The following is a 17,295-nucleotide window of genomic DNA, read 5'->3' as shown; positions in this document are numbered from 1 at the left end:
GGCATTCTTAAAAGCTCAGAAATGGCCTCTGCAAGGAGCGGTGTTACCTTGCTCTGGTACTTTGGGCAGGAGGTCCAGAACAGGTGTAGTTGTCCCTTCTTCACTGATGAGCATCTTCCAAACAATCATTAACTCAAACCTGCACACAGCCAGAGGAAAGTTAGATGCTAACCAGGGAACCGGCTTCGTTTCTTCAAAGCAGAAAACGTTCAAGAGCACAAAGTTCACTCACGTGATGCAACTCTCACATCTTTGTTTTTGGGAATCAGAAATGCTTCCATTTTTGAGCCAAGGAAAACCAATAATTTGCTGATGAGATGTTACTCATTTCCAGGTACGTACAACTTCTCAACCTCACCACATTTTCTTCCCCCTCCCGCTCTTGTATTTGTCTCATAAATTGTAAGTTTCTGTAGCACAGCGGTAATGGCGCTATGCAGAGTGAAGAGAGATTTCTCTGCAACTTCAGGTCAGCATGAAAACAACAGAACAACTTCACAAGCATTTCCGTAAGGAGCATGATGTTCTGGGCTGGGGGTGAGATCCACCCTTGCAGAGGTTTTGCCCTTTTTAGGATCACACACAGCAATAAATGCAGCTGTGCCCGGGAAGCCCAAACAAACAGCAGAGGAAGGGCAAGATGAAATGAATCTCTTTGAACTTGACATATTTTCTGATGCACGGGAGGGAAGATGTGTCTCACATTACTAAACTTGGAATTCAGATCCTTTGTTATGAAATGAGCTTCCAAAACATGCTGTTTTCCTTAAAATGCAGGAGCAGGTACTCAAGGTGGCCTCGCAGCTGGCTTACCTACCAGGACCACACAGAAGCAGCATCTACAGGCATTTCTTATTTTTTTTTCCCTCTCTGCCTCTGATAGTTTTCAGTGTGCCATGATAACACTGAACTGTAACAGGCATCGCCCCATCTCTGTGTTTAGAGAAGTTACTGCAAAGCAAAGAGTATCTTAATACTGAAGCAGGACTATTGGAAATCATTACTGTGCATAAGTCACCCCTCTGTGGTAAGTAAAATCTGTCCCTTTTGCTTAGAAACAGCACAAAATCCCTCTTATTGCCTTACCCAGGAAGCTGACGGTTCCTCAGAATGATGTGATCTCCCTCCTGTCCTTCTGGAAGGATTACGATGTTGGGATATTTGGCCTGTAAGTAAACACATTCAAACAGGCATAAATTTGGTGACACAGGAGCAGACAAGAAGCCTTCCAGAGAGATCTGTCCAGCTGCAATGTGCTGCTAGTTAATGCACTTACATTTTTAACAGTAATCACAAACACCATCAGAATTTTTAACGATTATTCTTCTTTAAGTATGATTTTGGGACATTTAATTTGGTCACCTCAGAGAAAAAGGCAGGCCTGTTCACAAAGGTCTAGGAAGTCCTCGTGCAAGAGGTACAGAAGCGTGACAGCGTGGGTAGGTTCTGTTAATTCTCTTTAGTAATGCATTGTAATACAGCCTCATTTCACAAAAAAAAAAAAAAATAAAAGAAATCACAACCTAAACCTTTGTGAGTTAGCTAACTTTGCTTTGACACAACTGATGTTCCTTTAGAGGAACAGGATCAGCATCTCCATGTAGTGCTCTGAAAGCTTAACACAGCAAAGGCAATGAGATCTCAATGTAACTGCTTTTCCAAATATGGTGGGCCAGCAGAAAGTGATAAAACACCAATGACAGCTGCTGAACGTCCATTTGGGTGGGAAACAGGGCTGCTTACAGCTTCTACAGTGTGCTAAGAGTCAGCGAGCAGCCATCCCATCTTTCTGTTACGGCTCTTAATAGTTTTGTCTTCAATAATATCTTGAATTACCTTGAATGTAACTTTTGCTGCAAGTATTCTTACAGCACGTAAGAGAAGCAGACTAGCAGCTACGTGTGTGTTGTTCGGGTGCTATGAAGGAAGAGGAGTTTAGTCAGAGCAAGAGCAGATCCATATGCATCCAAACACTGAGGAGGAACGCTTGTGACTGCATCCTGCAGGGACATGCTATTGCAAAGGGAAAGAATCCAGACACAGCTTGGTATCTTGGAGACTTCAGCACGCTTACTTGCTTGGACTGCCTCATGTCCTTTTTACCAACCTGTGTTCCAAACGCTGCAGTTCATATGAAGTGTGAACAGACTGCCAGCCTAAGTCATTCTGCAGAGCTCACAGGGCAAGCGTTATGTCTTAGGAAAAGGAGCAGGAGGGCTCATCTCTGAAAGGCACTGGAGAGAATGAGTTTGGTTTTATAGGATTATGCCTCATCTGGCAAACTGAAATTGCTACCAGATGTGACCTTGCTCTGTTTTAGGAATTTATGACAAACTGAAGGGGGTTTGTGCAGAATGCCAGATGACATAAAACACATGGAATTTGCCAATTTAAGTTTTTGGAGTATCCAGTGCTGTATTTAAAATGTGGATAAAGGCCACAGTCTGGAAACAAAGATGTATAAAGGGAAACAAAGTGCATAGTAGCTATAGCATAAAAAGGTGCCTGCTCTCAGGACAGGAGCCTAGCAGCACAGTGATATCTCCAGCTTTACGGTTTGTGGAATTGTGCTCCTCTGATGCCAGAAGTTTTTCAGGCCTTCTTTCTCAGTAAAGAATATTGAGGAAGTGGTAGTTTGTGAATGAGTACCTCTGCAGCTGCCATAATCGACCCTTTTACTGCTGGTATTTTATCATATCATCACAAAAACCATAAAATTGTCCTGTCATAACAGACCTTCTAAGGAGTCTGTCTCTTCTTACATCCCCTTTAGGTACTGAAGTGTCTCCCTGCAGCCTCCCCTTCTCCGTGCCGCACAGCCTCAGCTCTCAGCCTGCCCTCACAGGGAGGTGCTCCATCCCTGGGGTCATTTGTGCCCTCTGGACACTCACTCTCCAACAGGCCCACATCTCTCCTGTGCTGAGGACTCCCATCAGGACACAACACTCCAGGTGGTGTCACAGCACAGAGCAGAGGAACAATTTTATGTTGTACAGAAACCAGAGCACAAAGTACAGTTTCCAGTTGTGTAACAGCTTCCTGGTACGTGGGAAAGGAGAGTTCTGCACACAGGAAGCAGTTATTCTGTGCCTTAATAAATGCAAGGGCTTTGGCAATCAGTCTGAACGCTGTGAGAATCTGATCTTGTGTGAAGCTCACAGGATTCAGGATAAGATCCAGCTTCTTAGCAGGAAAGATCATATTTTAGCAATCCACCAAACACAGAAAAAATCCCAGATAGGAACATCCACTTCTCTTTTTCAGTTGTGTTACATTCTGAACCTGAAGTGACAGCAGGCTTTGGAGCAGTACTTGGCAATATGTCGCCAGGAGCTGTGCAAGGCTGGGTTCCTACGCTGGGATGGCTGCTCAGAATGACAATGGGCAGCAGTGGGAACTTGAACTGCCCAAATGAAGTGAGCAGTGTTAAACACTGAGGGCGTAGGAGGCAGGAAACAGCAACACCATCTACCTTTCAGATGCCACGTTTAAAACACGGTGCCTATATCGCCCAGGTAGAACATGGACACCTGGCACGTAAGTGGAAGCATTAGGCACATAGTGTGAAAGAGCTGCAACAAGTCCTTACATCACTACAGTTCAGAATACACTTGGTAGGTTCTGAATTATCAGCTGACCTGATTATCAGTTCCCTGCTGAGCCGCTGCCACTCTTCCAGGCGTTCCCCTGGGGACAAAGGCGAGCAGCACAGCAGAATAACCCCATCTGCTCACAGGTCTCCTGGGAATGTCACCCCTACAAACCCCACTCAGCTGGAGATGTCACTCCAAGTACTGCGATACCAGATGGGAAAGATCAGCTACAGCTGCATGAAACAAAGCCTGTCTTCAATCAAGAAGCATCTTTCCCCAGATGACTTTTAAATGTCATTCATGATCAAAAAATAAAAGCCCGTGCTATTATTACTTCTGGGCAGAAACGGTTTTCCCAGACCCTTCAGGATTCCAAGCAGGGAATCCTATGGGAACTTTGTGCCTAAAACAGAAACAGCCTCCAATCCTGAAGGCACAGCCATTATGACTGAGCACACCATCTCCCCTCTCTCACAAAAGATGTTGCATGCACACACTCACACACAGCCAGCAGGGCAAGTAAACTTGTAATCTGTGTTCTTAAAATACTTTAAAAACTGTTGAAAACTGCATTGAAAACTCTTCTAAGAAAACAGTTGCAATATGTTTAGCTTATGAGGCCTGGCTAGGAATGCACTGCAGATCTGGCAGGGCAGCAGCTATCTCAAGGCAGGCAAACTTCCTTCCAGACCATCGACAAAGAAAACGTCCTACTCTGCTCATAGGTGGAACAACTCTTCAGGGTTACCACTCACTTCAAATTCTGTAAGAAGAGCTGTATACAAAGACTTGTAAGTAAGTCGTGCTACTGAGCACAGTGACTTAAATTAGAGGAAAGAATGGCAATTGTTTTTGTTTTTTAAAGGAGCTAAATGGTGTGTTTAAGTAAATTTCAGTTAAAACAGAACTACAGAAATGGTTAGAACGTCAGAGGTCAATTTTCATCCCATACTTAGAAAGACTACAGCATACTTTTTGGATAAGCTTAAATAACAATTTGTAGCAATCAGAATATGCAGTAAATTACAGCTATGAAAATGAGTTATTACCACTGCTTGAGAAAAACTTTGGCAAAATCTGTGTTTGAAACACAGAAACACAAAATGAAATGGTAGAGTTTTGAAAGAGCTGAAGTCAAGGACCAAAGTACAAAGACTTGGGAGTTGAAAGCAGAACAGACCTTAAAAGTTGTGACACGGTGTTTCATTTTGTGTAATTAAGGGAACTGAAACCAGGAAAAGACAACAACTCTTCCCTTACAACCAAAATACACTGCAAATGAACAGTTTGCAAATTGCAAATGGATTGGTGAAACTTCACCGCTTGCCATTACATCTCAGGACAAACACAGTTGCTGCCTAACTAAACATTTTCCTTGAGTAAAACAGCCCTGCTGGGGTCTGCGAGTGACACAGAACCTCCAGCATGCTCAGAACCAAGGAACAGCTGCACAGAAACGTGCACAGAAGTTCTGTGTCACCATCACGTTATCCACGGCACAGCAACCCGTTTGCCTTCTGTCAGACTAAAGACTAAAGCCAGCCTGAAGCGATGCCATAACATGCATGTTTCCTTCATAGCAGAGGAAAGCGGGGACAGGGTAACCTGGGGGGACGGTTAGAGAACAGCATTACGGATTGCACTGCTGACAGGGAAAATCTTTGCAGAAGTTTACCAAGACGTGCTGCTGCACAGACATGTACAGCATGAGAACTGCCCTGTGTCCAGTAGTTTCAGAGCTGTATTTTTCCAGCAGGCCGGAGCTGCAGATCCCTTGGCTAAGGCTCACTGTCCGAGCACACAGCAACCTTGTGAGCTTAGGTCAGCGCTCCAGAATAGTGCCTAACGCCCTGGGCCTGGGAGGTCTCTCTCAGCAGCAGCCCTAAGCCTGTGTGGCAAAAGCAAACAGACAAGGAAGTTTCTTTGCTTTGTTTTTACCCTTCAGTTGATTGCAGTTGGCCGCCACTCTATTTCCGTTGCCGTTTATTTTCCTTCTGCACATTTCCATAACATTATTTTTCATACTTGATTCAACTGTGATTTCTGCAGTCAATGACTCAGTTTGTCACCGTTCTCCTCAAATGAAAAGCAGTTTCCCTTCCAATAATTTTACCATTCCTGTTTAATTTTACACACATTTCTGTGCTGCTGTTAGCCAGAAGTCTGAATAACTGAAGTCAGCTGAATTCTTCTCCTTATTGCCTGCCCCAAGGACCACAGAGGCTGGTACACCTGTAACACAAACTCACTGCTGGTATGCATATATATATATATATATATATATATATATGTATGCATATATATATATATGTATGCACACATCAGAAAAGCACCCAGACATTGTAACATAGCCACAATGTTTTTGTGCCAGCTGATCTAAGGTTAAAGCAATGCAGCACCTTCTGCTTGGTAAAACAAGGTAGTGTGGTGCACATAACAAGCAGCAGCTGTCAATTAGTCACCATTTATTATACTGTATTTTGACCCCCCCCTCCCCCCCACTCCACTGCTGTGGCTAACTCAGTGCTCTTTGATGATTAACTCAATGTGAGGCACAGTACAAAAGGCAGCAGATGCGTCTAAATTGGTAAAAGAGTTAATAAGTCAAAGATATTATAGAGACCAAAAAGGTTGCAAGAAAGGAGCAATGATGCCATACTACAAGCAGTGTGAAGAACGAGTCTGGGAAGAAAAAAAATGACCCACAGTTATTCAATAATCCAAAAGATGCAGACTAGAAGAAAGGCATTTATGGAAGAGAAATAAAGCTATGTTTGTGTCTTCTTCCTGTATAAGGAAAGCAAGTTACGCTATAGATCTTAAGTATTTTTCTTTGTGAAAGATGCTACAGGTTCTCTGTAAGCCTTTTGATGCCTTAATGCAAGGATAACACAGCTTGGATCTGACATACCACAGAGATGCTGATCATCGAGCGTAGCCCAACTTGATAATGTAAACTGCACAAGAACGAGCTAGTCCAGACAGCACATTTTAAGCATTACATAAATAAAAGCATCTGAATTTAGTTAGTGCCTTGGCTCTAGAGCTCTGTGAGCTTTTCTCCAAGAACCCTGATGTTTAAAAAAAATAAAAAAATAAAAAATCATGGGACATAACCCAAAGCATCCAGTTCATCTCAATAAGCACAGCGTTGGGCATCGACTGCCTTCACAGCTTGACTAAAGAAAGTTTCCAGACAAGGTACTCAGTTTCTGCTTGGTATTTACTGTTGCAGCTCTTTCGTTCTGACTGCAGCAAGGACAAGAGCCTGCCTTCAACTACTGGTAATTGATGAACTCCACTTTTGCTATTAAAAGAACAGTTGCACGTTGGTACAGTAACTGAGTTCTTTAAGATATGCTCTTCTAATGTAAACACATCTGTGATAGGAGGGTTTTTATTTCATTAGCCAATACATACAACATACTCAAGTATATATTACCAGTTGCTCTGTGGCACTACCACTTCCATCCCTCCATCAAGTTGCCTTTGTAATACAGGTTGTGCAGAGAGAGAAACTAAAAGCAAGAAGGATGGCACATGGAAGATGTTAAATGTTCTAACAAACTTCAGTTATCATTAGTCCTTAACACTGCCAACTGATAGTCCAGTGATAGGAAAGGTATTAGATGTCCTGATGAAGGAGCAAGCAGGATAAAACTCAGAGAAGGGCCTTTTTGAAAGAGCCCTAAGGGCTGTTCACTGCTTTGTGGGCAAACGTTTGTCTCAGCAAGTACGAATATTTATGTCCCATTTGAAACACCTAAAATACCACTTTTCATTTCTCTGAGAGGGATAGAAAGTGTTTAAGAGGTCAACCTCTCATCACTTATGGCAAACAGAGAGGATCTGGGTCAATTGGTAGCCAGCTCCTCCATTTCTTAAGGTACCTTATGCACTAGCTGTACTGCCACCTCCTTCGGGCAACAGGATTGAAGGTGAATCTGCATTTCCACAAATACAGATGAGAACTTTTGTGTGATAGGTACTTGAATCAAAACATGCTCATTTTTCAGTTCCACCCAGATGATATCCATGTCCACAGCATTCCCTAATGCATGCAGTACAATAGCCCTCATTTGTCTAGCTGTCGTAAGGACCAGATCAGTGCTTAAACATACAGATATGTAGGACTGATCTATTCTCATAACACATCATACACTGAATTCTTTTCTCATATGTCCAAACACGTGCTTTGGACAGCTGGATTTAAAAAAAATCCAACACCTCAGTTTACCAAACACATTCTTAGCATAATCAAGAGTGAAATAGACTTGAGAAGATACAAGCACAGTCAGGAGGAGATTTTTGGTACTCAAAAGCATTTAATATTTTGACAATTACTGTACGTGTAAAGGTATAATGTGGCCAACTCAATAACAGACCAGTTAAAAATGATTAACTCATCAAATTGGAGCTACAAAACACATCACAGAGAAAGAGCCAGAAAGCATAATGAGGAGCTATCATTACATCAGAGCACCGTAACACCATTTACTCAGCAACTCCATAGGACTCCATAGGCTAAACCTCTCAGAGCAAGGATGATTTGAAGTTAAGCATTTTCTATTGTCAGCTACAGAAGAATTTTTGGGGCAGCGATGCTAATTCCTTAGCAAACGCACTACAAGAAAGCACTTGCAGTTGCCAGGCAAAACTGTACTTAGAACACACCTTATTTGGTTTTTCAGTGCCAAAGCTGCAGTCAGCAGGAATGCACTCTGATGTGTGTGTAAATATTTGCACTATTGCTAGGCACTGCTGCAGAACAAAGCAGAGGTGGTAACACCAGCACGAGCTGCCGCGTAACTCATTCACCGTCAGTGCAGCTCTGAGGCAATTCTGTGTGAATACAAACAGCTGGCATTGCAGAAATATTTCAAACAACTGCCAGCAACAATAAATCTTGTTCTTGTAGAAGTCTACGCTGCTCATACTGTCTCTTTGTTCCTGTCCAGTGTGTCTGAGGAAGCACAAGCAGCTTCTGTTCCCTGTGTGCATTCATCCCAAATTCCTTGGCCAGTGTCACGCTGCACACAAGAGTGATGCTGTCAATGCACAGCATGCAGCAGGGCACTGCTTGGAGTCAGCTAATGCATGTCCAGCAATTCTGTGATTTTCTTGAAGTTTCCACAAAAGGTGAGATACATAGAACATACTGGGGCATTGTGGCAGATAGAGGCATTGAATCAGTACGAAAAGTACCAGTTCTTTGATGCAGGGGAACACTTAACTCTATTTATGATTTTTTTCATCCCATAAGATGAAAGTATAGATGTTGACTTTACAGACTGGAAGGCAGAGAGACAGAAAAAAATATTTGAGTTTATTTCAATCCCAGGTTTTCTCTTGGCTGCTCTAGTTCCCACACAGAGGGAGCTCTGCTCATCTTCCCTCACTGAAATAGGAATAAAATGCAGACAAACCTGCTAAAGATTTTAGCTGATTTAAAATTATTTTAAAATATACAATACTCAGGTTTAGAGGAATCTGTCAGACACAATGGCTTAAGAAATTTTCAGTAAGAACTTTACAGAACAAATGAAAAACAAAAATCCAACATCCTGCACCCCTTCAGAGCTCTCTAACCCTCCGAAGGGATGGTTTAAAGAAATCTTCTGATTTTTAAATGACGGATCTGTTCCAAGAACTGCTGGGCTAAAATACGGCTTGCTTTAATCAAAGCTGGTTAATGCTTATTAATTAAAAATAACCTTAGCACTATTGCAAATTATTTCAAGTTAGCTTTAGAGAACTCAATCTTTTCAAATCCCCTCTTGAAAGGAAAAGGAGCAATGAAAGCATTTCAGCCACCTGGGCAGTTAAACTCACATGGGTTGCCTTCAACCTGTGCTATTACCAGGCTGAAACTACCACAGCACTGCAAACTCCTTTGGCTCCTATGCTCATCATATTTGGATCACCGTGCCTTACTAATATTACAAGTAATAATATACCAAGGCAGGATCACTTTGATCTGCTGGGTGGAATACGTTGCTGTGTTTTTCAAAAGTCTTCACAGAAGCTGAGGAAAATATCAGTTAAGTTAAACAGCCCCACACAAAAATATACTATATGTATTTGACTTGAGACAAACCTAAGTGAGCCAGCCTCCAACATTGTTATGCAATTCATCAGATTTGAGAGTAAAAAAAAAGCAATGCTTTTGCATCCCATAATAATCATATCGATCAGAACTCTGATTAGAGAGGCTGTGGCTAGGTTGAATGCATACAGGAAAACCAAAATCTCTCAAGTCAGTCCCGGCTCACAACGTGCATTCAGTAGCAGCAGCCTGATGTCACTTGGGGCCCATAACAGAGGATGCTGCAGCAGTGGCACAGCATTCAAGGAAAGAAGTGCAGGTAAAGACAATAAAATAGAACTGCTGATTCATTAGAAGCTTCTTAAGAGCATCTAGGATCTTTCAAGCCGTGGGAGAAGATGTCTTACTTCTTGGTTAGGGTTGAATTAGCTTGTTTCAGCTGGTGGAACAGATAATTCTGTCAGTTTATTTCTGTTTTTCTGTTCCTGATTTGAAACACAGTTTCATAAGACAAGTATCCTGGGCCACTTAATTCGGGCCTGTCCTTCCTGCCCCCATTTTCCTTCCAGCAGCTACCGACAGCCCCACATCTGCCAGCAGAGTTGCTTGGGCAGCTGCAGCGTATCTGACCAGAAAGGAGAAGGCATGGAAAAAAAAGGATTGTTTCCTCATTGTGACTAATGGCCCAGCCACAAAATCAGTAGCAGCAAAACAATCTGCAGACAGTGCATCACAGCACTGAAGCAAGAATGAATAATGTTGCCACCAAAGATTTCATCTCCTGACACTGACTATTTCGGGCAAACAGCTGTTGTAAAGTGAGCAAGCAGGATAAAAGAACAGTTGGAGAGCTGCTGGAGCATTGGAACTAGCTAGAGGCAAGTACTAGTGCGTCAAAAACTGCACAGCTTCTGTACCAAACAGCTTCCTAACCCATGGTGCCAAGAAATAAAGCACCTTGATGAAGAAAGAGCCTGTATCTATGGGAGCTAAGTGATAAGTTTTTGGCTAAGACTACAACATAACTTCTGAGGCTCCTGCTATTGCAATAAACAGTATCCCAGTCCTGAAATTGTTGGCTGATGAGGTTGCCATTTTCCAGAAGAGGAAACCACTGGTTTTGAAGCAAAAAGCCCTGAGCTGTGCAAGCACTGACCCAGAGGGTACAGCAAGGCCTGCAGCCCCTGCAGAGGGGATGCACTGCCATAAGTGATCATCTGTTGCAAGGAGAGCATCCCTCAGCTGCAGGTTTCTGCCACCTACCTTATGTCATGAAGACATTTCAGAGACAGATTCAGCAAGGATCTCAAAAATTACTGCTCCAGTCATTTCACCAGTCTTCCAGATAATAAAGGAAAGAGAATGCAAAGAGTGTATGGCAAAAAGGAGGCAGAAATTACAGTAAAACAGGTGAACTGGAAAAGTCTGTCCGAGCTTTGAAAGAGTTCCAACACTAAAGTTCTGCTTCAACGAGGCAAGTTGCTACACAACACAAATGCATTCCTCCACAACAGCACGTTCTGTAGAAATTACCAAGTTTTGTTTGTTTTTAGCCCAACCTGTTCTGTAAGAGAACACAAGGGGGAACATTGCTGCAGTTCCAGGAAATAGCAGCTCCCAGTCTGCACAAATGGGGCCACAACTGCTGCTCTCATCATAAAGCAAACACAAGTAATTACTTCACAAGGTGCTTTCAGCTTACACTCAATCCTCAATTATGTTTGCTGTGAAATTACGTATGTCAAGAAATTACATAATCATTAAAAATATCAATGCTATATTAAAAAAATCAAATAAAAGTTAGCTCTTCACACACAAACATATATATATGCTTTTCATTCTTCCCCTCAAACTCTCGCTGGTAGCTCATAACAGAATTACTGTACAAGTAATTTTTGCCATTTTCCACTAATTAACCCAAACAAATCACTTGGTTCCACTGCTTGTAATGGAGAAAACATGAATCAGCAGGCAATGACAACTAGTTCTTAGATTTAAAAGGAAACCGCAAGCAAACTGCATTATTTTCCTCGGTGTTTTCTCTTTCCAGCTGCCAATAAACCCTCCATTTTAACTACAAAGCTCCAAAATACTTGTCTCCTCAGTTTACCTCTCCTTCCTGAGACAGTCACGCAGTGGTGAGGCATCCTGTTATTATTTTCTGGTTAATATTCAACCCAACAGATGTGAAAATGCCTCAGGCAACAAGCAAGCAGTGTAAGAAACCAGCGGCAGGAACCCTGCTGTCTGCCCATCAGGTGAAAGCTCATGACATGTTTATCTGTAATATCCACATACATTTGATATTATTTCACTTTGATGCAAGATGGCAATAATTTAGAAAAGAAGTTTATTAAGGAAATGTGTTACCTGTCAGAGAAATGTCCAGTGTTCTATATCAACACTTTCCTTGCCATTCTACCTATACTAGGCAAGAGTAACCTAGCCTGATCAAGTAAATGGAAAGTAAATCATTGCAAGCAAATAGGGAAAGGTCATTCTAATAACTACATATTCACAATTTTAGTGAATCCTAAAAATCTATTTACAGTATTTATACACAGATAAAATCTTTCTAATATTCTATATTTGAAAGATAGACTTCTGTATCTTCATTTTAGTTCAGTCTTTACCTAAATGGCATAGAAGAAGCTTTGGTTCTGGGAAAGGTATGCATGGGATTGTAAAAAGGGCTGCACTGAGGAAGCAATAGCAGGATGTGAATGAAAGCCCCATAGGCATATGTCTGTCTGCCAGAAATTTAACAACTGTTTCAGTTGCTGTGACCTTTCAAATCCTATTTTGGATCCTTCTAAATTCTCCATTCCCAGCTTCCAGTAGAAAAGAAGGCCAACTATTTTATGAAAGAAATAAACAGAAGAGAATCTCTTAAACACAAAGTATTACTGAGGACCCAGAACTGAAAAGAGGACTTCAAATATGTCAGAATGATACTGACGATATCATGGGCTCTCCCAGAACAAAAACAACTTGCAACATCTGAAAATATTAGGGAAATGTATTTCATATAGAAGTCAGAGATGTCATTGTATGAACTACGGCAAGAACAAGAGAAAACATTTGCCTTTTGTGCTTAAAGATGTGATCACCTTTGGAAAAAAAAAAAAAAAATGAGAAACCTCAAATATATTGATAAGCACCAATACTGAATACTGGTGCATGAAAAAGCCAACCCCCAAAGGAAGATCCTGGTGCTATTTTAACCATGCAGAAGACACGCTTGACTGCAAAGCTGAATGTTTTGGAAAACTACAAGTCTGCGAATGAAAACTGCTGAAACATCACTATTCAGCATGAAAGGAGATGCCAGAATCCAAACCTGAAAAATAACATTATATTATTTGAAAGACAGGAATATAGTTAATATTTATGCTTACTACAACATTCAGTGTTTTAAAGTCGTATTAGTAAAGCTTGGTGGACACTTTGCATCAAAACTCCACCGGGAATAGGCTTCAGATTACAAAATATTGACAGCTCCACTGCATTTACTCACAGATCACGGAGTTAAAGGCAATGGGTAAAACACATCAGCCTCAATCTTCAGTTGGCTGCTTCTCTTAAAGGCTATTAGTACCTACTGTATCTTCCTCCACTACCAAAACACTTGCCAGAAAGCAGGCAAACAAAGCTGCATAAATGCAACCAGACCTACAAAATACTCTGTAACAGACAAAAGCAGTCATTACAGTAAAACCCATACGTAGGCAAATCCTCAAGCCAGAAGTGAGGTACAGCCTGTGCTCCTTATCAGCAGCAAAAACATCTTTGCCAGATAGAAACAACTCGTAAACCTTTCCTCTATCTTCTGTCACGCTGCCATTTTGAAGTGAGAAAAACTTTTCTCAAACTAAAAGCAGTGCTACAGTACTGAACGTAAACCCAACCAAAAGGCACTGAGCTGTGGCAAGAGGAAGTTAGTATTGTACCTCTTCTAAGCACTTCAGTGAAGAACTGGAATTGGGATGCCGTTGCAAGTGAATTGCAATTTTTTTTTATGCAAAAAAAAAAAATGCTACACGCATCTCATATTGCACATTTAGGTTTATTCTCACCTAAATGCATTCTGTAATGAAGTTAGTATTTTTAAACACGTAAGAACAATCTGTTTTTAGTTTCCTCTAATGTTTCCCAGCGACATTTTTTCCTCCTCTGATGCTTTTTTCCTTAACAATATTGGTTACCACCGATTACAAAAAGGAATGCAGTAACTGCTATAGGTTTTAGAAATTTAGTGTACTGCCAATCCCAGATTCCCCTCCTCATGTTTTGTGCTGACTTTAGCAGTTACCAATTTGTTTTCTCCCACTGCTATTCTTTCCAATTATAAAATCATGTGTTTTATTTTATAAAAAAAAAACCTAAACCAACACGTTGGTTAAGCCCAAAGTTTAGGATTCCATCTTTGTCTCTGATCATAAAGCCCCAACTGCAAAAATCCATCACGACAACCAAGAGCAAAACAACTTCAAGAACTCATTGTGTTCTTTTACTGAAAGCTTTAAAAAGAAAAAGCTGCAGTGATTTTCAGTGCTGCCTCCTTTCCTTCAGATTCTTGAACAAAGCAGCAATAGTGTTACATGCATGTGGATGTGCTACGTGACACACAGAGATAACATCTAAAGCAGTGCTTTTGGGATCAATTCAACAACGGGGCCTACTTCAACAGAACCCTTCTCTAAATAGTGCAGTACAACAGGAGGCATCATGAAACATCTGTTAGTAACTGCAAGAGAGAAAACTACCAAGCACTGAGCCGTTACTTTCACTTGCCAGTCCAGTTTGAAGATGCAAGATCAACAAGTATACAGGTGTTGCAAAGTACTGCACGATCCATAAGCATACTCAGAAGTTAGGCTGGTAAGATTAGCACACCAGAAAGGATAATCAGAGATTAAATGAAAAGCGCTCACCAGTGTTGTAGGCACCCACGAAACTCCACAAGGAGCGATCTCCAGAGAGAGACCCTGCCTCAGGGGCAGTCAGCCCCTAAATGGCTGTAGGAGAGGTGCAGCCAGGCTCCACCCCTTCCGATCACACCGGTGAATTGCCTTCACCTGTGCTCCCAAGGCTGACCCAGTGCTCACCTCACGTGGTCAATCAGAGGTTCAGGCCGTGACTCAACAGTGCCCATGCAGAAGAACAGAGTGGAAGGCAATAATACCACAACAGTCTTAATGATCTTGATTAAACACCTAAAGCTTGGCCAGTGACACAAAGGAGATCTCCTCACTGCCCTGGCTGGCACAGCTTACTAAGAATACACAGCAGGTCTTATCCAAGACACGTCACTTAACCTACTGCAGGTACTCGATACCGCTGGCACAGTCATCACAACTTGAAGCATACTGCTCAGGAGATTAATATATGGCCAGTACGTGGCTGATGGATGCCTTCTGTAAAAGCACTGAAATCTAGAAAGTTTAAAAACAGTATGGATGTAAAAAGAAACATGGAACATCCCAACAACTTCATCCTAACAACTTCAGGAGAAAAAATGGAGCTGAAGTGACGGACGGTCCCTACAACAACATGATCTACACCTTAGCAAGGAAGAAAAATCCACCCACTGTGTAACTTTAGGTATTCTTAAGAAAAAAAACTTACTTCTTTCTGATATTGGATAAGTCATGCAGAAGATGTGGACTTTCCAAAATTTCTTATTATATTTCTTAAAATAAGTTTCTAACTGTAGAACAAAGAAAAAAATTAAACTTGATGTTTTGCTGGAAACATTACATCATTCATTTAATAATGTTCAACAGAACATCAATATGTAGAATAAGATATACTGCTACCTAAACATAATTAATCATCTCAGGACAGACTATAAAATTCTATCAGATAATTCTGAAATAACTTCAGAAAAAAAAAAAAGAGAAATGGAGACTCATGTTACAAATAACATTGTGAAGTTCTTTTGGGAAGATTTCCAGATTTAATTTTAGTAGGAACTGAAAAAAAAAGAAGAGAAAAGAAAGAAGAAAATTGAAACACCGTGCGTGTACTCCATATGCAAAGTTACAAAACCCCAAATGCTCACAGCACATAAAAACACGGCCCCATCACTGGGGGCTTTTTGGCACAAATTACAGAGAGAGCGTAACAACTTCAGAAATGAGAAAGCTGCAGTGCTTTCCGCTCGCACAGTTTCTGTCTTTATGGTCATAATTTCCTCTGTGTTTACTCTAACCCCAGAAACAACAAAGCTTGTACTGCATGCCTGCTGTATACATTGTCTGCCTGGTTTTAACTTGGCAACCCCTCACCAGCCAGAGTCAGCACTGTGAGCAATCCTGATGGAGACCTAGTCAAGGAGAGCTCAGAGCCAGCTGCACTCAGACAGCCATGCCAGCCTCTTCTTTAATCTTGTTTAGAATACACAGAATAAGAGAAGAGTTACATACATCAGGAAAACATATCCACTCGAAGCAGACCTTAATTTCATTTTATTTTTTGAGAAGCTTGTTTTAATGTTGTTTCCAATGACATTTCATAACCAAGAATGCTATATCCCCTTCTGAACCACTTCCAAATTCCTTGGGGTTTGCTAACTATTAATAGAAAAAAGATGCTGGTTTAGTCTGGAGGAAAGGCAGCTCAGGGAAATCCTAAGAGCAGCCTTGCTATATCTAGGAGAACACAAAGCACAGCTCGTCAACGAGGTGAACATCAGAAGTGTGAGAGACAAACTCACTGAGGGCAATGGGACATGGCAGCCAAGAGAAGCTGGGTAAGCTCTGTGAATGCCTTTTGAGACCAGCTGGACAAAACCTGGTCTGATCTCCTGAGGTCACCTCAGACATGAATTGCTCCATAATTTTATGATTTCACATCCAGATGTACACTTCTACAGTAAGTTAAGAAGTTAATTTAAGCCATATCATCAATTATAGGCAGTTGCCTAAAATAAATCATTCTTCGCCTTACTATGATAAGCTAGCTCACACCTAGCATTAAATCAGCTCACTGAAGGGTGTTCATGTATTACCTTCAGCTATTAGTCAGAAAGAAGAAACCACACCTTACTGAAACCACTGATACTTAAAGAATCCAACTTTTGGGACAAAAAGCTATCGTTCTAATTATTTACAAAATTTCCTCTTAATGTGGCAGTGGATTAAAAGCCTCACATAATTAAAATTCAGAAGCTATACCAATACAGCGGTTCAGAAGTGTAGCTGCCTTAACTCACGGGATCCATTATACTCACAGAAGTGAGATCAGTGTTTGGAAAGAGTGTCTTCTGAGGCAGAAATAGAAAACAACCACTTATTCCAACCGTATCAAATATCTTAAAAGCCTACTTCCAATACTGCTTGTCATCTAATAGGTAATAGAGATGTTATAAAAACCTGCCTTTACCACTAAAAACAAGCCTGATGCCAACCTGAATTCCAACCCCTCTGTTTCACTGATGATTTCCTTGAAGAATTTCCACTGGCTAGTTTCAGCAAGGGGAGAGGGAAAGCTGTTTCCTCTACGAATGACAAGCTCTGAGGACAAGGTCAGCCTGCATTTCATGAAGAATCCACACAAAAGGCTCCACACTTCCACAGTCATCTCACACATTTTACGGTGTAACAGTGGAGGCAGTTCGCCATAAGGTAGAAGAGTTAAAAATGACTACTCATT

The 17,295-nt window shown here is 41.3% G+C and overlaps 1 protein-coding gene across 1 annotated transcript in view; it reads right to left on the bottom strand.

Moving 5' to 3' along the window:
• Positions 1–17,295, bottom strand: part of LOC122162666 (centromere protein P) — a 116,756-nt gene that overhangs the window by 641 nt on the left and 98,820 nt on the right. The window contains exons 7-8 of the mRNA XM_042823175.1: positions 1,087–1,166; positions 48–139 (exon numbers count right to left, since the gene is read on the bottom strand). Coding sequence (XP_042679109.1) covers positions 48–139; positions 1,087–1,166 — 172 coding nt within the window. The remainder of the gene's footprint in view (positions 1–47; positions 140–1,086; positions 1,167–17,295) is intronic.

The sequence above is a fragment of the Centrocercus urophasianus genome, unplaced genomic scaffold (genome assembly GCF_019232065.1).
Source record: "Centrocercus urophasianus isolate 14NV4802_14NV808 unplaced genomic scaffold, USGS_Curo_1.0 seq_22, whole genome shotgun sequence".
Lineage (NCBI taxonomy): Eukaryota > Metazoa > Chordata > Aves > Galliformes > Phasianidae > Centrocercus > Centrocercus urophasianus.
This window is presented reverse-complemented; position numbering and strand designations above follow the sequence as displayed.